Raw genomic sequence first — 21,384 nt, forward strand, 5'->3', positions numbered from 1 at the left:
ATTGATTGCAAGTTTTGTTTATTTCCATTAAGACGAACACACTGTTAATGGATTTGTAATTGTAGATCAACATAATCTGTTTTTATATTGTATGGGTAATACATAATATTTCTGTTGCGTCGGCTGTTGCTAAAAAAAAAGGGGGTTTTCAGTCTTTGACAAACATAAAGTTTTATTTCCCATATCACACATCATGTCGTAATGATCCATGCACACGAAGAACATGTTAAAGGTGGTTAATACCACTACAGTTAAAGGGACACTCCACCCAAAAATGAAAATCCTGTCATCGTTTACTCACCCTCAGGTTGTTCCAAACCCGTATACATTTCTCTGTTCTACTGAACACAAAGGCAGATATTTAGAAGAATGAAGGTAACAAACAGATCTCATCCCCCATTTACTGCCATAGTAGGGGAAATAAATACTACGGGAGTCAATGAGATCTTTGGTTCACTGACATTCCTACAAATATCTTCCTTTGTGTTTAGCGTTTAAACAAGTTTGGAACAATCCGAGGGTACGTAAACGATGACAGAATTTTCTGTTTGGAGTGAACTACCCCTTTAAGTTATAAGAAACTACATGATGGAAAATTTGAGAAGCAACATTGAGCTTGAGTCTTTTGATCATTTGTGTTTATTGTTTGTATCTTTTGAGGGGTATAGAACTACAAAACGTTTACATACACCCCTCTTATAATGTATGGAGTCTTCAAGTGTGAAGCTCATCACACACTCACTGCTGGAAACATCAAGATTGTGCAGGAGCTGCAGGGTTTTACTGAAGGACAGGAAGCTCTTTCATATCTCGGCTCAAACAAGAGACTCGTCGACAACTATTAAAAACAAATTCATTGGTCATGTAGGTAATATTGCACTGTATTTAAAGGACGATAGTTCACACAAACATTTGAATTCATGATTCATCCTCATGTCATGTCAACCTGAATGAGTTTCTCTCTTCTTCAGAACACAAAAGAAGATATTTTGAAGAACGTTGATAACAATACTGAACCACATTGACATCCATTGTATGAACACAAAACCACCGACATTTCTCAAAATATTTCTTTTGTGTTCCAGAAGAAAGACTTGCATACACGAGAAAGAATAAATGACAGAATTGTATTTAAACTAATGAGAAGAACTGTATACATTCCTCTACACGTATATATATATATACAGTATATACCACCATAGTTCACAGCAGAAGGACAATTAAAGGTTTTGAGTCTCAAAGGAGGGAGCCGTCAGATGCTTCTCCAAACACACCGAGTGTCTGACAAAATTGAAATTTAAAGTTTTTAAAAAGCAAATACATTTTCTTTAAAAAACAACGGTTTACTTTTTGTATAGTTTAACATCAGCAGTATTTGAAGAGTTTTGTTCTAAAATGAGATCATGTTTTTTTATTATGCATTCCAATTAATATCAAACTGCTGCGGTTTTGATTTAAGCAATAATGACAAAAAACTACAGCTAACTAACGCAACACACACAATAAAAACATGATTTTTGATATCTCTTTTGGAAACTCTTCATTTCATAATCATTCATGTTGTTTTGTAAGCTCTGAAATACTTCAGTTTGAGGAAAAGGACATGACAATAAAATTCTGTTGCGTTACATCTGTGTATTTCATTAAGTACACACATCAGAAAACTTCAGTCAGTCAGAATAAAACCGTTTAATGAAACGTGTATTTGATGAGCAACATTTTAATAACAGCAACCGTTATCATTCTTACAGACACATTTGATCCCATTTCTCTGGGATCTGTGATGCAGGTTTACACACATCTCATCTGCCCTGCAGATCTCTATCCTGCGTCTTTCTCTGAATCTCTCCAGCTCTCTTCTAGGGCTCGTTCAGTGAGCTCACATCCCATCATGTTCAGCGAGAACATGCCGTGAACACAGTTCAGCTCTTTCTCTAGAAGCGCGACTGAACCGGGCGGTGCTTTGACTCTCCAGCGTCAGTACGTGTCAATCATCGTCCTCATCCGATGAAGAGTGAAGCTGGTTGTGTTGATAACAGTGAGCGAGACTGCGGAGCTGCTCCATCGCTTCAGTCAGCTCGCTGAGCTCCAGTCCATGAGAGAGGAAACTGGGAGCCACGCGACGCATGTCCAGCGCAGAGCACGCTTTCTGCAACTCTGACAGCTGAAGACCCGCAGCCGGACTGGACTGAAGAGACGTCAGGACCGGAAGACTCGACACAGGACGAGCAGCGGCTGCGCGAGAGGAATTACACACACAAAACATCAGAGAAACAAAATAAAAACTGCGTGTGTGAGAGACTGGGGTTGTGAAGTTTCACTCACAGACAGGAAGCGCAGGATGATTCTGGAGGAAACCCTGTGGAGTCAGAGCCGGACTGAACATCTGAGGGAACGGAGCCGTGACTTTACTGGGACTGGACACCAACTGCACCGCCCTACACACACACACACACACACAGATGAACAGACATCAGACACAGCCACAGGTTTCTTCCCACATCTCACATATGCCAACACGTGCGTGTGCGTCTCACAGTGGTGTTGATGGGTAATGTAGTCGGGTGTAAGCGGTGAGAACATCTTCTCCAGAGCGTTCAGAGTGAAGCGGACTGGCCGGCTCTGTGCCCGGCAGCAGGGGACTGCAGAAAATAAAAACAATAACAAATAAACCAGTGCTGTGTGCTGTACAAATACATGTTTTGTTACACCAAAAAAAGCCAAAGACGACAACATCCACCTCCTCAAAGTAAACTGTCATCAGATGATAAGAGGAGAAGATGCTCACCTGACTAAACTCCGCCCCTCTAAGCCTTTCAGAGTTACTGATTGGCCAAAGCAGCATCCGTCGCCAAGCTCTGGACAAGCTGATAGGGATCTCCATGGCAACGCATTAGCAAAAGCATCCAGAGCCGCCGGGAGACAGCTGCCGTGCATCATGGGAAATGGAACAGAGCCGTAAGCCGAAACAACCTGGAGACAAACGGCAGGTGTAAAATCTACAGGAGAGAGAAAATCCCGTCACAGGTCTGAGATCAGCGGGTTTATACTGACCTTCCTCCCGGAGACGGTCAGAGCGTCTGAAAGCTGCCACATGGGAGCGCTGTTGTGTCTCAGTCTGTACGACACCGTCATAGCGTCCAACGCAAGAGCCAAAACAGCACTGGAGTGAAACCACAACTCGGGCTGACAGACGACACACACACATCTTTACAAACACACACACACACACACACACAACTGTGCTTTCTCTTGTTCTCTGTGTGTAAGAGACTCACATCATAGTTGAGCAGTGGGAAGGCGGTGGGTGGAGGTGGACGTCTCCCCAGACCCCCCCGCAGGGTCAAAGGGCAGAAGAGCGAGCTGTGATTGGCCATACTGACCGTTCCCAACGCACAGTTCATCATATGAAAGACGTCCTTTATAGAGCTCTGATGAGGTAACGTTCATGAGATTAAATGACCAGCACTGACCAATCGGCATCAAGTATTCATTCAACCCAAGATGACATCACATCTCACCGTGTCTGGGTGATTGACAGGAGCCACGCCCCACGTGAGGATGCCACGCCCTCCATAAGAGTCCTGCAGCATCTCTGTGACCTTTGACCCCAAGCCTGAAAAGCCGTCCGTGAGATCACAGAACAGCTGGAATCCCTGAGCCGGAGGAGACACAGCGCGTTTACATCGACACCGGTGTTCACGATGCTGTCCAGCTGATTTTGTGGGCTTACCTGCAGATAATCGCATTCTTCCACGAAAAAATGCAGCCGGTCCTCTAAATCCTCCAACACTGAGCCCTGTAAGAGCACCGTGCCCTGACCGAACACTTCCAGACGCTCCGATTCACTGATGACAAGCACACAGCATCAGGTGTGTAACTATTACAGCAGGGGATTGTCACTCTAGTAAAGTGTGGTGTGGTAGAGTCAATCCTCACCCGTCATGATTAAACTGGTTAATGACAGAAATGGTGCGCGGGTGAAGATGAATCCTCAGAAAGTCCGACCACACCCTCACGCTGCCCTCCAGCCTGTAGGATTTCTGTATCCGCTCCAGAATATCGTTTATCGTCTCCGTGGCAACGGCGGATTCTGCGCTGGTTACTGTATGAGCATAAAAGAAATGAAAGTGTAAATAATTCTATACACATGCTGGTCAAGTGAAGAGTGCATGAAACCATGTCTGACCTGAGCAGCGGTCAGGAGCCAGAAAACTTGCTGACTAGAGAAAACACAATGACACAAGATCTTCACAACATCACCCTCACGTAACAGAGACATTCTTACACACACTCACATCCAGACTGTCCAGATCTCGCAGGAAAGAGTTTCTGCTGGCTGGACTTTCCCTGTGGGTCGTAATCTGTCCATCCCTAAAACAACAACAACAACAACAGCAACAACAATACCGATTCATAAATACCACACAACAATGTGATTGAGAATCAGACAACAGAAATACTGAACACACAAACATCTAACCATGTACATGCTGCAGCTTTACTCTCGGGTTCATATAACCGTCCCTCCTGCGGCAGCGTCTGAAGACTCCCTGAAGAAACAACATCAAGATAAACATCTGCAGACGTGACCATATTGAGCACGACAACACAGTCGGACGGTTCTGGGGCATTATTAAAGCTTTATTACAGGTGAGAATGCAGTTTGGGTCTCAGGGGTCACCTTTGAGGTCCATGGCGATGAGTCGGGGGGTGTATGTGACGTGGCCGCCCAGAGTGAGACCCTCTCTGAACAACACATCACCCTGCAGCTCAGCCGGCGCCCCATCCGGGTCATAACACAGAGATGCATCCTACACACACACACACACACACACAGAGATGATGATTGATACTTTGAATTTTCATTTCGTTATGTCTTTTATATTTCGCATTGTTATTTGTTTATAGCAGAGAACACACAAACATTGATACTGGACAATAGCATGAAACAATGTCAATCTTTCTTTCTCTGTGTATTTTGCTTTCACCAAGCTGACCAGGATTCAGGGCCACTTCACCACAGATTCAGTAAAACTACGGCATCTGTTTCTAACAATCTTTCGTCATTCGCTTTTCTTATGACAGTGGTCACGGCAACAACAACTGCGACGATTCTGCTATTTCTGAGAGAACTGATCACAGTCGCTTCGGGTTAAAGCGTCAGCTAAATGACTACATGTACATGTCAAGTATGCGCCCAGAAACTAGACCTGTACCCGACTAACGAGAACTTATTAGTATTATTATAACAGTGTGGTTTGATTCGAAGAGTTTATAAATCACTATTAACGTGCGTGATCCGCTATAAACACACTGACTGACCTGCAGATTCCACCAGTGAGTGCCGATAAAGTTGGAATAATGTCCGAGCTGAAGAGTCACAACCTCTCTACACGGACCGCTCATACTGATAAATAAACGTGAACACTTATTAAACATTCATTTCATGAAGGTAAACAAGAGATTTCTCATGATGTTTGGAAGAAACGCAACACAATTTTCATGCGCCATCCGTGACAGACTAACGCAGCATGTGGGCGGTACTCCGAATGCCTTCCTGATGCTGATTGGCTGCTGCGGCTCAATCAGCGCGACGATTGGTCGAGAGGAATGTTGGATCGTCTGTGGTATAGTTTGGTTTCACTGCGCCTGACGCGCACATGTGCAGCGCCAATAAACAGCATGAATGTGCAGAACTTTACAACTAAATGTTTTTTTTTACCTAAATGTGGTTTAATAAATATACATATACATAATCACGTTTAAAATACATAAATAGACTTTTTGTATATTTTATTTGATTGTTTATAGACTATAGAGCGTGAACTAATCCGCGTAGGTTTGACAATTTGAGAGGCGCTATGAGAGGCGTTGACGAAAGTCACGTGACGTTGAAAGAGAAAGAGCAGTGATCAGATTGACCTGCTCCTGCCACACCTGTGTCTATGTGTGTACTGTATGTGATCAGACAGACTGTGATCGGGTCGGATCTGACACTCGTGATTCTCATGTAAACATTGACGAGAGTACCAGGTGAGATTTTACTCTTATCTTCGCTTTTAAAGAGTTCGTGTGTAAGAAGTGTCGGGTGTAATAGTTCATACATGTCGTTTAGAATGTGAGATGCTCTAAAATCATTTTGTGTTAACACTTTGAATTTAAAGTGAAAATATTCAACAGTGGAACATTAAACAGATGTGATACAGTGTGTTTACTTCGGTTATTTCTCTTATAATGTCTGAGGTCAGAATTCGGGTTAAACAGGTGTAACAGCATTACACAAATCTCTCCCTCTCTCTCTCTCTGTCTGTCTCTCTCTCTCTCATTGTCTGGAGTGAAAGGCAAACACTGAGTCATACATGAGAAATCTCTGCACTCATAAACCCGACTATAAACAACTTTATATTGATTTATTCAGTTTGAAATGGTAAAAACATTAAATTCGGGGAAATATTATTTTATTCGTTTAATGTTTTAAAATTATTCCTAAAAATAAAAAATTGCCATTGAATAATTGTTTTTGGTTCCCCGGAAAATCTTTCAGTCAAGGATTCTCACAAGATCCATTTCTTTCTTTGGTTTTTATAGTCTGATGAACTTTTTCCACTTTTGTGCAACAGAAATCTTCTGTGGATGTTTCTTTATTTAGATTTAGATTTAGATTCAATTTTATTGTCATTGCACATGTATGAAGGTACAAGGCAACGAAATGTGACCTCTGCATTTAACCCATCCAGAGAGTAGTGACCACACGTACCCCCGGAGCAGTGGGCAGCTATCACTGCAGCGCCCGGGGAGCAAGTAGGGGTAAGGTGCCTTGCTCAAGGGCACCTCAGTCGTTACCCGCCGGCCCTGGGAATCGAACCGGCAACCTTCTGGTCATGAGTCCGACTCTCTAACCATTAGGCCTGCCCAAATGGAACCCATTATGGTAGACAAAGACAGTTTTAATGAGTGTACCAACATATATCTTTCTCTCCATGTTCAGGGTTTTATGCTGCAGATCAAGAGTGTTCATGTACAATAAAAATGGGCTGGGTGTGTTTTTAAAGTCTGTAATTTCATAACCACCGACATGAGAACAAACACATGATAGATGCACTCAGGAACAGATCAGTAATCCAGTTCACAAACTAAAATGACAGACGCACTCGGTTTTCAACCTCAATCAACTGAAGAGACCAGCGATCCTCAGAGGTCTGATGGAGATCTGCTGGAGTCTGACAGTCTGCAGGGGCTCCAGATGCGAGGAACAGAGAACAGCTCACCTGAGGGATGGACGTCCGGCCGAGAGCAGGAGAGAGAGAGATGGACGGATGTGGAGGACAAGAGGAATGATGATGATGATGAAGGAGGAGGAGGTCTGTTAAAGGAGGAAGACGATGGCTCACTGGCTGATGATGAAGATGATGGTGATGATGACAATGACATCATCCAGGTGACGTGGATGTCAGAGAAAGCGAGACAGGCCTTCACTCCAAACGTCACGATAGTGAAACTGACAGGACATCAGGAGGACCTGAATGAAAACAGTGTGATGAAAGAGGAGATGGAGAAAGTGCCTCTACATCCACAAACCTTTCACACGAGCCAATCAGAACGCTTCCATCCGCAGTGGATTGATGAGATCGACAAGCCCAGAGGTAAAACAACATTTACTTTCATCACAAACATGACTGAGAAGAGTTCCTCATAGTTTTACCTGTTTTGCTTTTACTATAATCGCAAAGCTTTATTTTTAGTACATATTGATGTAAAAAAAACAGATATTTAATATTTTCATAAAATATGGTCAAATGAAAATTTAGTTTCTCAACAAAATAAGATTATTTGCTTAAAATTAACCTCAAATGATTTTTACTTCATGAACATTCTGAACTGCTGTGGATCCGCTGAAAAGCCAAAACCATGAAAAAATACTGTAGTATTTACCAGAGTAAACTGCAGTAAAATTCCCTAGTTATATTGAAGTATACTTATACATTTACTACAATTTATTAATTCAAAATTGTAAATATTCAGAATACTATAGTATATATACAGTATATATACTGGAGTATACTACAGTTTACTATAGTAAGTCTAAAACACTGATTCTCTCTCAGACAGTGGCTGTGGAGAGACGGTGAGGTTGTGTGTGTTTGTGTCGGCCGCTGCAGTGATGTTTCCATTAATGACGTGGGGCGGTTACGAGCTGTTGCCCTTTAATCCCCCTGCTCTCGACAGCGCCCCCCTCAGGCTGATCTACACACTGCGCAGTGCTTTCTTTGCATCTATTCCTATAGTTTTGGGTGAGAGAATATTCACTTTCTCATTCTAATAAGATTTTTCTTCATATGAAACCAGTCAGATATTCTGTAGGATTACACCGGCTGTGGCTCTTTTGACCCTGTAAACGCACACGCTTTGCTCTCTCCGTGTTTTAGGCGTGTTGGTTCAGGGTGTGTCTCGTCTGAAGTTCGGCTCCGTGAATCCTCTGTTTGACGGGACGTGGAAGAATCGTGAGGTGTCTGTACACGGTCACTACGTCAGAGACTCGCTCCATCTCTACCTGCTCTATTTCCTGCAGCTTGCTGTCATGGCAACGTACGCCCAACAGGAAGTGCTGAAACTGGTTCCTGTCCTCACCATCATATTTGTGTTTGGCAGGTGCGTCGTGTGTTTACGAGTCAGAAATGAAGGGTCACATGTTCTCTGTGTTTTAATTGAATTATAATTGATTCTTTTCTCAGAGTGATTTATTGGGTGTGTGCTGTGTTCGGGAGCAGCGGTCGAGCGTTGGGTTTCGGCCTCTCTTTCCTGCCGCTTCTTCCTCTGCTGGGCGCAAACATTTACTTCATCTGCTCAACTGAGGGGCGGGGGGTGGTGTTTGATGTCGCCCCGCCCACCACAGCCCCGCCCCCAAAACTAAGATGGTGGGGGTGAACGCAAATATGCAAACACACGGAGCGCATGGAGAATCAGACTGAAGACTTTCAGACTTCAAACTTTACTCAGTTAGTACGCTGAAGCTCACGTCAAAAGAAAGAGATCAAAAATCTGATGTTGCACAGAAGTCAAAGGTTTGGACGCATTATGAAAAAGAGTTTTTAGGGTGATTGAGCGGAAAGTCTCTTTCAAATATCTATAATGCCAAATATAATTGCTCATTTCTTTCTCTTGATGAGATGAAATATAGTCTGAAGTACATTGAGAAGTCATTTGCTTTGTCTTACAGAGAACAGTATTTTGATGGTTAATGTTCCAGACGTTCCATTTGTTTACGATGTTGTTGTTCTTTTGTGGCATCATTATAATTGTTAACAGCACAATGATTTGTTATATCATTAATGTGTTTTCTGATGTTTGCCAATGCAGTGTTGTGTGTTTCAGCGGTTGGATTTTATTCTGTGTCCTGATGAATCATTTCAAATGTGTGTCATGAAGTTGAACATGGATGATGTTCTTGTTTTTAAGAGTCAATGGTTTTTTGTTGACACACGGCATCTTTAAAACTCGTCATTAATAAAAAACAAACAAACACAGACATATGCGAGTCAACAATTTATATAGAGAAACAAAACAAGCATAATTACATTCAGACTCTGTTATTCAGGTGTCAGTGAATGTTACTAAATATTCCTAACATTTACAGGTAAAATTTGTTTTTTTTTACAAGCGAAACTGTACTTTATTATAAATTCTCTTTAAAAAACACATGATTCATAATATTATCAGAATAAACGACGATTTTCAGAGTCACTGGAGTCCAACCGTCAGAATCCCTGAGAAACTCTTTAAGCGCAGATTTTGACTCTGAAAAGTGTGCTACACGTTCCCCATCACATATCAAGCAGATCAGATTATTTTACAGAAGACAAAACAGACAAAAACCATGTGAAAAATAATGCTGTACAAAACAGAATGAATGTAATAATCAATGGACTAGATCATACATTTCTTTTCTGACCTTCAGTATGCGTATGAAACATTCATTCCTGATTGGCCAATCCAGAGAGATTTTGTTGATGAGATGTGACACCAACGTGTGTATGAGGGCAGAGCGTCTACTGTAAGATCTCAGTTGATTGGCTCGTAGCCTGACCGTTGCGACGTCCTCTTGCGGATGCAAAGAAAAACTCCACCCACCATGATAAGGACCAGCGGCGTGCCGAGACCCACGGCCATGATGCAAATGATAAACACTGAGAAAGAATCCACCGGAGGATCACCCACACCCATTAACACAGTCCTGTAGAGGAAACGAGAGAGTTCACCGAACAAATCATAAATCAGCTCAAACACATTTACATTGATGCATTTGGCAGACGTTTTTATCCAAAGCGACTCACATTGCATTATACTACACATTTTTTGTTTCTGAGTATGTGCAATCCCTGGGATCCAACCCACGACCTTGGATCATTAACACCTGTTATAAACTCTTGTCTCTGTGACACATGTTTGAGAGCTATCAGGGACATAAATGTTTCTAAATTAGGGTTTTATCCACATTCTCGTGTTTAATGTATAGAGAAGAAATGTGTTCTGAATTCCACAGAGGTAGAAAAATCAAACGCATGACTTGAGGATTCATGAGAGAATTCCAGTTTAAACACACTCACCAGCTGAGGTAATTGGTGGCGTTGTAAAAGGCGTCTCCGGCGATCCCGAAGCTGACGTTCAGTCCGTATGTCTGAGGCCGATGGCTGAAATAGGCCTGAATGAGAGCCGAGTGAGGCGGCCGGGCGATGGGAACGGGTTCAGAGTGTCTGCAGGGCGTGGCGTCTTCGGTCACAGGGCTGGACTTACGATACGCCACCGGCTTCCACTGAGCGTAACCCCAAACCCTGCTGCTGTTCACTGGAAACGACACCCACTGTGACACCTGACGACAAACATCCAGAGACACGAGAGGACACCAATGCATTTACACAGGGCTGAAGAGAAGAAAACCTTACACTTATAGAACTATTTTTGAGTCTTTATAGTTTCACCTTAAAAATGGAGGGTGTGTACTCATCATCAATAGACCTGTGGACGTCCACTCTTCCCTGAAACCCCGAGTCTCCGACAGACTGCAGCTCCAGAGAGAATCTGGAGTAATTCACCTGCGCCGTCACACCCTCCAGAGACACACGCAGCTGAGAGGAGTTCGAGTTATGAAGGAGACTCGGCCACGCTGACTCGCGACCTTCTGACTCGAACGCTGAGATCTGATGACAGAGATCAGACACACGTGTGTGAGTCTACAGCAGTCGTCATGTGATTGTGTGTTTGTGGTTCCGCTCACCTGCAGACAGAAGGAGCCGTTACTAAAGCCGGCAGCCGTCCTGTCTCTTCCACAGATTCTGATCCTGTGATCTGATTGGTTCAGGTCTGACCAGATGAAGTCCTGCAGCTCATACGGTGGGTAGAAACTGGACTCTGATGTGTGCTGTGGATCTGCCGTGTTATTGACATCACTGTACTCCCACAACTGACACAAACACGCACATCATTATTCAATCTATTCATCACTCGTTTGATCTCTTTTATTGTAATAATAGATTTTTCTTTTAATCAAATTCAATAATTATGTTTTTTGTTCACACACCTAACTGTATATTTAAACTTTTTGATAAATAATTCAATTTAAAAAGGGCTGCGCGATTCTGAATAAAAATGCAAAAACTTGCTAAATAATGTGTGTAATGCTTTAAGTTGATCAAAGCAAAAGTGAAAATGGTATAACTAACATTGTTATAACAGACTCACCCTGGTGATGACGAGAGCACTGCTGTACTGTACGCTGCGCTGTGGCTCCACCTGCAGGCTGCCTGGTGAACTGCGGCTAATAAACTCCGGCCAGTTCACATGCACTGTGGACTCTGTGCTGTTAGTGTGCACGAGCAGAAGTGATGGCGCCCCCTGGTTACAGAAGAGGAAGTGCAGGGTGTCATTCTGACCCAGTGCCCGCACGTGCACGAGATTGACTCCAGGGGGCAGTGTAGTGGGGGGCTTCAGTCCAGGGTTCACTTCTACAGACACCTGACAAAAATCAAAGATTTATCATATAACCACAACAATATAGTTTTTTATTCAACATACGACTCACAAAATCACGTGAAAGGTGTTTTGTATGGAACAGCTGTTAGAATGACATAAATCATGATAATACCACACAATATGAATCTAAAGAAACAGGGAGGGAAGAGGGACATCTCATTCAGAGTTCACGAACTAACGTGTAGTGAACCGAACCGAAACCATACTACTTTAGCTCAAATAAACGCCAAAAGATTTAAAGCAGTGACGTAATAAACAACTTCTGTTGTGTGTGTGTGTAACGTTAGTTACTTCTGTGTATCAATCAAAGCATGTTTGTTGTGCTTCGCAGGTATAAATCTCTTGAATGTACCTTCCGTCGAAGCGAATCTCCACTTCCAATGTATCCAGACGAAGGACAGAAGACGACAAACAGCAGAGAGCAGATAAAACACCTTTTAAACATCGACATGATTCAACTCGGAACACAGATGAGGAACCATCACATTTCTGTTGTGTTTGTCACTGAAGTCATGTGACCGTCTCGCTCAACACGACTGATCTGAGATCAGATTTCACCTATGTTCTGTTCTGTACGGGTCGGGTAGCGAGTAGCGACATTGCTGATCTAGGACCTTCTTCTTCTTCTGGTGTTTTGTGGCGGTTTGGCAAACCAACGAAAAGGTGCATTACCGCCACCTACTGATCTGGAGTGTGGAGTGTACATAAGGAAGAAATACACACAAAAACACATATATTCTATCTATTGTTCCTGTGTTTTTCAGGTATTTAAATAATATTTTATGTACTCTTGATGGCCTTGACCCGTTTCCTAACAATACTTTTAAAGAAATATTATCCACTCCCAACTCTCCCTTTCATATGCAGAACACTCATTAAGGATATGCCGCACTGTTTCTAATTCTCCACATTTGTCACACTTTCCCGATTCATGCTTACCTATTTTAAAAAGACTATAGTTTAATGCTGTATGTCCAATTCTTAGTCTTGAAATAATGACATCCTTCTTCCTATTTCCATATCTTTTTCTCTCATTTCCAACATACTCCTTGTGGCTACACTCCTGAATCTGGAAAAGATGGATCTAGGACCTGCGGTGATCGAACACGGAAATAGCCTTTCTTTCAAAATAAGAGTCACTGCACGAACCGTATAAAAGCCAGTAAACAACATTTTTCGAAAGATTCGATGAGACATATGATCATATATGTACATATAAATATACGCAAATACATAAAAGATAACAAAATTTTGCTTTAGTGAGGTATATGAATTTATATAAGGAATTTAATATAAGGAAGGATATTATTCTTGCATGCATGTCAGGAGCTATAAAAGGCAACGAGAAACAAACTTTAATTAAAAAGGATTGAGAGTAACCTCTTAAAATGTCTTAAAATATATTTAATTTGTATTTAAACAAATATGATATAAAAAAATTACGATCAGTTCTGTTCATAATTTGGAATGTATGTGTAAAACTGTTTTTCGACGTTTCCGATGTTTTTACACATCTCCAGCCTGATCTTTAGCAGTCGTATCTGGCCAACTTTACACTGAAAGAAATCACAGAAAATTATGCCCTCACAACCCAAAGAAAACTTAATTTGTGTCTTAATTGTCGCAATTAAGGGACATTTTCATTTGGAGACTTCTGGTTTTCACGGGTAGGGTCACACGTGTGATCAAATAAATGCGACATATATAGCGTACTGTGTGCTTATAATAGCTTTCTAATGGGGGCTGAAAGACGATCTTGAATGTATTCAAACAGAATTACAATCCCGAAAAACAAACAAAATAATGCAGTCCAAGAAGTATTTATCCAACGGGCAGCGTCCCGGGGCGTGGTGAAGTAGTTTCGTTTTTATTTACCTGAGATGACCCAACTTGACCCGCCCCTTATCCCTAAAACAAATCATTTTGCCTACAGGAAGTTGCCAGATTAAGACATAAAGTAATTAGCCAAGGAGTCAGCATCTATATTGTTCTTCATATCGGTGATATTAACGACATTCGATTTTACCACAACAACTAATCAGATGACAATATTGGTTGGTGGCAGGTAAATCAAATATTTCTTTAACCTTTCGTTTTCGTTTTGACATATTTTGAGCTGGAAGCTAAAGGATTTTTTTAAAACACAAAACGTTTAGACGAGTCTATATTGTTGTTAAAAATATATTGTTGTTGAATAATGACATTCATCGAAAGAGTGAGATACATTCAAACTCGACAGTATATATGTAGTTTATCTATATGAAATTATTTTTTGAGATAATAATCATAACCAGCCTCTCTTTGTTCTCAGCAGGTTCAGCCTGTTAAAACATCTGCTGCTGTTATCTCTTTTTACTTGCATTGATGACAGCGAGGGTAAATGTCAATACATTTAAATATAAAATTATAATTTGATAAAAAAATCCATATTAAACAGATGATTAAATTCATGCATCATTAAATATGCAGCACATCTGTTCTTTTCATTTGACTCACTTTCATCAAGTGATTGATCAGTTCCTTGCATTAAATGACATAACTACTTTGAACATCACCTTGGTATTATCGGCTAGTGGTAATATTTTAGTTTTCTTAAAACATTGTGTGCGACATGCTGGAGAATCTCCAACACTAACTAACACCTATTGAGCCTGGCTTGTGGTAAATAAGAAAAACATGAAAACACATTAAGTTGATTACATAACTTTAAAGGCTAATTCACACTGTTGATCTAACAAATTCCAACAAACAAGTTTGTTGGATCAGTGTGAATGAACATGTACAGTACATGTTGCCATTTGATGCTGGTGTTTGCTTGCATTTGTTGGATAAATGGCGTAAATTAGCCTTGACAGAACACAATATGATTACCTACTGTAGATTACAGAAAATAGACAAGAACACCACCAATATTTCAATATTAAAATACTTATGTTATACATTACACTTTTTATTATTTTTTATTTCTAGAAACCACCCCTCAACAAGTGGAAGGGAAAAAGGGTGACAGTGTTACCCTGAATTGTTCTTTTACCAATGAAGTTGGATACATTCTCTTACTGATTCGGACAAAGAAAATCACATTTTGTTCAGAGGAAAAATGTGATTGTCATATATGTCAAACAGGGCCATGTGACATGACCCTAAAGGACCTGATGTTCGATGATGCTAGCACATACACTTTGAATGTCTATCGCAATGAAAAGAGTGAAACAGTGCTGCAGCCTGTCTCCTTTACTTACCGACTTCATATTCGTGGTAAATGTCAAAACATTTTCTAGCTTTGCCTTTTGTTATGGGTTCCCATTAAATATTACCAATCCAAAATAAAATGTATACATTCATTTAGTTTATTAAATCACATGCTTCTAATAATGATAAAATCATTACATCACTATTATTGTGTCTTTATTTAATTCTCCTTAGATGACATCTCTTTAAATGCAGGCGATAATTTGACGTTGGGTGTGCTGCTGCCTGAGGCAGTTGAAGTGCGACATCATCAGCACATTGAACATGAAGTGCTGTGGAGAAAGGGTGATAAACCAAACAAACGAGTGACTGTCAGTGATGGGAACCTGACCATTTCCAATATTACAGCAAGTGATACTGGAACTTACAAAGTTTTGGACCATAACAATAAAACCTTGATCACAGTGAACCTTGAAGGTGAGAGAAGATTTCACAATCATGGCATGTCACATTATTTGAAGCATCTAATAAAGTAAATATACTGTACAAGACCTTCGGTTTTCCTTCATTAAATGAACACCACTGTTTATAACTACGTTTTTTTAAATGATTTTACAGTAAATGGCACGAAGGCCTCAGAACATCAGAATAGCAAAGACGAGCCGCGTAAGTAAAACAGAAAAGCAATATGAGCTGCAGAATTGCAACATGAGTTTATATGAAGTTAATATGAAAATAAGTGCTCTCTTTCCCCTCCAGCTACCAAAAAGGAAGACACTGGTTCACGAATAGGGATTTGGCTGGTTATTCCGTTTGGTTTGGTTTTTTGTGTTATTTTATTTTTGATACTGTTGTCAAAGAAACAATCTGGTCCAGTTGTCTAGAGACTGTTGAAAGCCATAAAAAGAGCTGATAGTTAAGTCCTGAAATCATTGTAGGAATGCATCATTCCTGTTTACAGTAATTCAGTGGGAGCTAGTAAAAGTCTTTTTGCTCTTCTGTATGTCTTAACATTGACAGAAAGTTAGGCTTTTAAAACATGCTCCGCACCAATCTGCCCAATTCCTCCCTTCTCATATGTAAATAGATTAACATTAGAATACATGAGAAATCTGTGCTTAATTCCAAATTATCGCAAAAATCTCAAATTGAGCAGAGTTAAGCCCTGCTCCCAGTCCTGTATGTGCTTGCAGTTTATTGCATGTTTACAGCAAGAGTGCTGTTGTTTAAAACAAAATAGACACAATGCAGCGTCAAATCACAGGAAAGTGTTCTCAGTTTTGCAAACTTGATAAATATCCTTCTGGAAGCCCTTGAGACCAGCAATGAAATTATGATTTTTATTTATATTATTTGTAATATAATGTAATTGATATTATAATCACATTATGATATAGATTATATTATAACAGCCAGACAGGCCTCATATGGTGAAAAGTGACGCATCACATGCATTTCTAACCTTAATGGGCCAAACCCATAAGACCTTTAGAATTCTTCTAGTTAGATTTCATTGGTCCACTACCCAGAAAGGGGGGTATACTTTTGCTGCAAATACCATGGCACAAGTGATAGTGAAAGATAGTGTATCTTTCACTATAAAACACAAACTAAAATTACATCCGTTAAACATCACACAGAAAGTCCCCACAGGGCTCAAAGATCTCAAATGGACAGGTGTGAGTAGTGCCATAAAATGTGAATTACTACTACTAGGCAGACAGCACCACAACATGTAGGCTGATATACATTTGCTTCAGGAACCTGATGTTCCAAATATGGTCAGAGGCGTTACATTTCCCTCACACGCTTGCAGTATTCCACCAATCACTACACTCTGGTGAACTGGCCAATCACAGCACACCTCGCTTTTCAGAGCCATGAGTTAACTTGCATTTGAGTATTCTGAATTATTATTATTATGGTTATTAAAATATGTTATATAACTGTACCATATTATGCATAATATTATATCTGGATTTTATATACACATGAAATACATTTATATGCATACTGTACATTTGTATTTTATATGCAATATATTCGAAAGATATTATACACTATTATTGTATGATGTAATGATGTATACCACGGGAGAATATGCCAGTTAATAAAGCAATAAGCCCCAAGAAGCAGTGGGTTACAGTGCATTTTATAACAGCTAAGGGCAACAAACTATACTACAGACTGAGTATCAGGCCCAGGTGGGAACAAACCTGGTCAAAAGAACAGCAAAGATCCACCCACTCTGCACAGTGCCAGCTCTACAGTGACTTCTGCAGTAATAATTGATACACAAAGACCAAAAAATGCCTATAACAATGACCCCTTAGGGACTGCTCTGAGATTGCCCCAGGGGCCAGGGGAGGAACTGTAAGGCAGCTGGCACAGTAATCAACACTGGGTGTAGTTGTGAAGTTGCAACATACAACAGGAGACACTTTGGGGGGTGTATCATAAAGCAATAAAACCCACATTCCTTTCTAGATTCTGAGGAAATGATATCCTGCTCTCTCCCCAGGGTTGCTGATACCTAGGAACTGAACCCCCTCTTCTAATCACACCGCTCCCCTCCCTTTCACCTCTTCAGGCCCTGACCACTGGAAATGTGCTTACACCTTTAATGCTGTGTTTATCATTTATTGTCATGTTGTGAAGACTTGATCATCACGTTTGGTATTGTTTTAAAAGTCATGGTGCGATGGGTAAAAGGGTCTAATTCCTTCAAACCTAACAAAGAGTGTATTAGAGCTTTTTAACTTTAGGACATAACCTGCACTTCTCTAAGAGGTGTGACTTTCTCAGGGAATCTTGTTTACAGATAGATTGAGATCCCATTTGATGACCTCTTCAGTCACGAGAAAACAAACAAACTAAATTCCACAATGACCATTGAATTCATGATTCTTTGTTACAACTGGGTATAAAAGGTGCATTGACAAAAGACTGTAGCCAGAACTTCCCACACAATTATTTTGTGTGTATTTATTGCCAGGTATAACTTTGTTTTGTTTTGCTCATCATTTTTATGAATTGAAACTGAATTATATTATTTTAATTAATGTTGTACCTGCCTGGCATAATAAATTGTAATTATTGGTTTATTAAGAATTCTTCAGAGACTGTTACTACCGGTAGATTGAGAGGAGCCTGCTGTTACCGCAAAATAAGTATGTTAGGATGGGATGGACTGGAGTTTTGATTTTAAACTACAAGTGTGAGACTTCATTCATTGTCTTTCCAAATTTGTTTATGCTTAAACACAGCATGACATGTGAAAATACACAATATGGCTTTCTCATTACATCTGCACTCTCTGGGCCGCAGTGTGAATTACAGTGTAATTTTATCACGCTCATTAAATGGCTTTTGGGATGTTTTAGTGACAATAGACACATTTTCATGATTTAAAGATTTGATTGCACTTTTGAACTCAAAGGGCAAAATATGGAATGACATGAGTAGTTTTCTTAGTTACCCCTTCTCAAATCAACTTTATTTATATAGCGCTTTTTACAATTTTCATTGTTACATGAGACAGATTGACTATAAGCAAACCAATCAAAGTTGTACCTGCAAAAACAAGAAAAAGTTGAAAACAAAGAAGACAGACATACCCACACACAAAACACTCCACACACACAATATGCACACGTATTAACACACAGACACACACACACAGACGCGCACGCACACACACACGTACACAGACAAGTACGCGCACACACACAGACGCGCACACGCACACACACACACACACACACACACACACACACACACACGCACACACACACAACACACACACACACACACACGCTCAGTGAGAGCACACATTTAGTAAAGGAGAGAGAAGCACAGGTCAAATATAACAGATAATAAATTCCTATATGTAAGAGGCCAGCTAGTGAAGAGCTGTGCAGTTGTGTAAACCTCACTCCCGACCCAGAGACGCTCTAGCGACAGACGCTAGAGACTGCGGTCTTTAGCCTCCTCGTTAGAGCGCCCGTCTCCCATCCGGACCGAGCGGTTCGAGGCCGCGCAGAGGGTGGGAGTATCCGGTTTACAGTATATGCAATATTAATTAAGTAAAACTTTAAATTCTAAAGCAGCCCCCCCGGCTCAGGCAGATGCAAAACAGTATGCAAACGGTGGCGAGGAACCCAAAACTCTAATCGAGAAAAAAAAACTCAGGAGAACCCAGGCCCAACCAGGGGATTCCAGTTCCCCTCTGGCAAAAGCTGCTGCCTCTGCACAAGCTCCAGAGAGCTTGCACAAGGCTAAATAAAATAAATAAACTTACTAATAAGGTAAATTATAGTTTAAGATTATCATTAATAATCTAATAGCATTTGAAATTTTGTTGGTGAAGACGTGTCAAGTGACCACGCCCTTCTTTATCCAGCTCTATCATCTCAGCTCTTGTCAGGTCTCCGCTCTACCATCAGGTCAGGCCATGAACTGCATCCTGCTCGCTGTGGTAACCTTGGAACAATGAGACAAGACTGGCTGAGAGTAGAGTACTGTTCTGTACTCTTTGATGCAACAAGTACATCAGTTGTGTTTTTGGTTCCGGTTGATCTAACTAATGCAGCCTAAACCCTCAGAAGATTTATATTATGGAAGAGTAGTGTATGCAAGATTAAAAAGATGCGTCTTTAGTCTAGATTTAAACTGACAGAGTGTGTCTGCCTCCCGGACAGTGCAGGGAAGACTATTCCAAAGTTTAGGCGCTAGATAGGAAAAGGATCTACCACCTGCACTTGATTTTGAAATTCTAGGTATTACCAACTGACAGGACGCCTGAGAGCGTAATGCACGTGAAGGACTGTAATACAAAAGGAGTTCATTCAAGTACTGAGGAGCTAAACCATGTAAGGCTTTATAGGTAATAAGCAAGATTTTAAAGTTAACGCGATGCTTTATAGGTAACCAGTGCAAGGTTGACAGAACCGGGCTAATATGTTCATACTTTTTTGTACGTGTAAGAACTCGAGCTGCCGTGTTTTGGACCAGTTGGAGTTTTTGTAATAAGCCTGCAGGGCAACCACCTAACAGTGCATTACAATAATCTAGTCTTGATGTCATGAATGCATGAATTAACTTCTCTGCATCTGACATTAACAGCATATGACGTAGTTTGGATATATTCTTAAAATGGAAAAACGCAATTTTACAGGTGTTGGCGACGTGGCTCTCAAATGACAGATTACTATCGAATAGAACGTCAAGATTCTTTGCTGACGACGAGGGTTTTATGGAACATCTGTCAATAGTTAAACAGTATTCTTGGTTGTTACTTATAGCAGTTTTCGGTCCAATAAGTAACACTTCCGTTTTGTCCGAGTTCAGTAATAAAAAGTTGTTACTCATCCAGTTTTTTATATCGACTATGCATTCCATTATTCGATGGAACTGCTGTGTTTCATGAGGCTTCGAGGAAATATAAAGTTGAGTATCATCAGCATAACAGTGAAAGCTAACTCCGTGTCACTTTATTATATCCCCTAGAGGTAGCATGTATAATGCGAAGAGCAGAGGCCCTAAGACTGAGCCCTGTGGTAAACCGTACTGGACTTGCGATTTGCGTGACACCTCATTGTTTATTGCTACAAATTGAAAACGGTCGGATAAATAAGATTTAAACCATTTCAAAGCTATTCCTTTAATGCCGACGTAATTTTGGAGTCTATGTAGGAGTGTGCTGTGGTCAATGGTATCAAATGCAGCACTAAGGTCTAGCAGCACCAATAACAAGATACAACCTCGGTCAGACGCCAATAGCAGATCATTTGTAACTCTGATCAAAGCAGTCTCTATACTGTGACATGCTCTAAATCCAGACTGGAATTCTTCATTGATGTCATTCCTTTGGAGGAAGGAGCATAATTGAGTTGAAACTACTTTTTCCAGAACTTTAGATATGAAAGGTAGATTCGATATAGGCCTGTAGTTCCTTAGTTCTCTAGGGTCGAGTTGGGGTTTTTTGAGGGGTCCTTCTGATTGCAATTATTAGGTAAGACTAAATAGACAAATATTACTTGTTGTAAATTAGCGTGTGTACTTCCAAAATAACATTCTAATGAGACTGGTGAATGCTGTGGTATGGAGAGAAGAACCTCGTCTTTTACTGATTTGGGGGCCACACTCATGATTGATATTGAT

At 40.7% G+C, this 21,384-nt stretch overlaps 4 protein-coding genes across 10 annotated transcripts; 2 read left to right on the forward strand and 2 right to left on the reverse strand.

The window, feature by feature from the left end:
* Positions 1-32: 32 nt before the first annotated feature.
* On the reverse strand, positions 33-5,536 carry msto1 (misato mitochondrial distribution and morphology regulator 1). Its single transcript, XM_057354873.1, has 14 exons — positions 5,326-5,536; positions 4,685-4,814; positions 4,484-4,553; positions 4,299-4,374; positions 4,190-4,223; positions 3,940-4,105; positions 3,734-3,848; positions 3,522-3,656; positions 3,279-3,431; positions 3,055-3,186; positions 2,789-2,973; positions 2,538-2,642; positions 2,326-2,438; positions 33-2,235 (listed from the first exon to the last, which is right to left on the reverse strand). Exons 1-14 carry the CDS (start codon positions 5,440-5,442, stop codon positions 1,988-1,990), a joined length of 1,779 nt encoding a protein of 592 aa, XP_057210856.1. The 5' UTR covers positions 5,443-5,536; the 3' UTR covers positions 33-1,987.
* Positions 5,537-5,908: 372 nt separating this feature from the next.
* tmem79a (transmembrane protein 79a) lies at positions 5,909-9,419 on the forward strand. Of its 3 annotated transcripts, none has more exons than XM_057355408.1 (5): positions 5,909-6,036; positions 6,992-7,646; positions 8,109-8,294; positions 8,430-8,652; positions 8,736-9,419. In XM_057355408.1, the coding sequence occupies exons 2-5, from the start codon at positions 7,142-7,144 to the stop codon at positions 8,926-8,928; spliced, it is 1,107 nt and encodes a 368-aa protein (XP_057211391.1). In that variant the 5' UTR covers positions 5,909-6,036; positions 6,992-7,141; the 3' UTR covers positions 8,929-9,419. The 3 variants fall into 3 exon arrangements, with proteins under 3 accessions (XP_057211391.1, XP_057211393.1, XP_057211394.1); XM_057355411.1 differs by having other exon boundaries at positions 5,914-6,036; positions 6,741-7,646; XM_057355410.1 differs by having other exon boundaries at positions 5,909-7,646.
* A 114-nt stretch (positions 9,420-9,533) lies between these two features.
* glmp (glycosylated lysosomal membrane protein) lies at positions 9,534-13,106 on the reverse strand. Of its 2 annotated transcripts, XM_057355407.1 has the most exons (7): positions 12,970-13,102; positions 12,383-12,716; positions 11,740-12,012; positions 11,276-11,461; positions 10,980-11,198; positions 10,608-10,870; positions 9,534-10,234 (listed from the first exon to the last, which is right to left on the reverse strand). In XM_057355407.1, exons 2-7 carry the CDS (start codon positions 12,479-12,481, stop codon positions 10,063-10,065), a joined length of 1,212 nt encoding a protein of 403 aa, XP_057211390.1. In that variant the 5' UTR covers positions 12,482-12,716; positions 12,970-13,102; the 3' UTR covers positions 9,534-10,062. The 2 variants fall into 2 exon arrangements, with proteins under 2 accessions (XP_057211390.1, XP_057211389.1); XM_057355406.1 differs by having other exon boundaries at positions 12,383-13,106.
* Positions 13,107-13,956: 850 nt separating this feature from the next.
* LOC130567177 (uncharacterized) lies at positions 13,957-18,558 on the forward strand. Of its 4 annotated transcripts, none has more exons than XM_057355125.1 (6): positions 13,957-14,095; positions 14,342-14,406; positions 15,001-15,288; positions 15,457-15,699; positions 15,841-15,888; positions 17,744-18,558. In XM_057355125.1, the coding sequence occupies exons 1-6, from the start codon at positions 14,073-14,075 to the stop codon at positions 17,764-17,766; spliced, it is 690 nt and encodes a 229-aa protein (XP_057211108.1). In that variant the 5' UTR covers positions 13,957-14,072; the 3' UTR covers positions 17,767-18,558. The 4 variants fall into 4 exon arrangements, with proteins under 4 accessions (XP_057211108.1, XP_057211105.1, XP_057211107.1 ...); XM_057355122.1 differs by lacking the exon at positions 17,744-18,558 and adding an exon at positions 15,982-17,734; XM_057355124.1 differs by lacking the exon at positions 17,744-18,558 and adding an exon at positions 15,982-17,734 and having other exon boundaries at positions 15,478-15,699.
* The last annotated feature ends 2,826 nt before the right edge of the window (positions 18,559-21,384 follow it).

Source organism: Triplophysa rosa, linkage group LG16 (genome assembly GCF_024868665.1).
Source record: "Triplophysa rosa linkage group LG16, Trosa_1v2, whole genome shotgun sequence".
NCBI lineage: Eukaryota > Metazoa > Chordata > Actinopteri > Cypriniformes > Nemacheilidae > Triplophysa > Triplophysa rosa.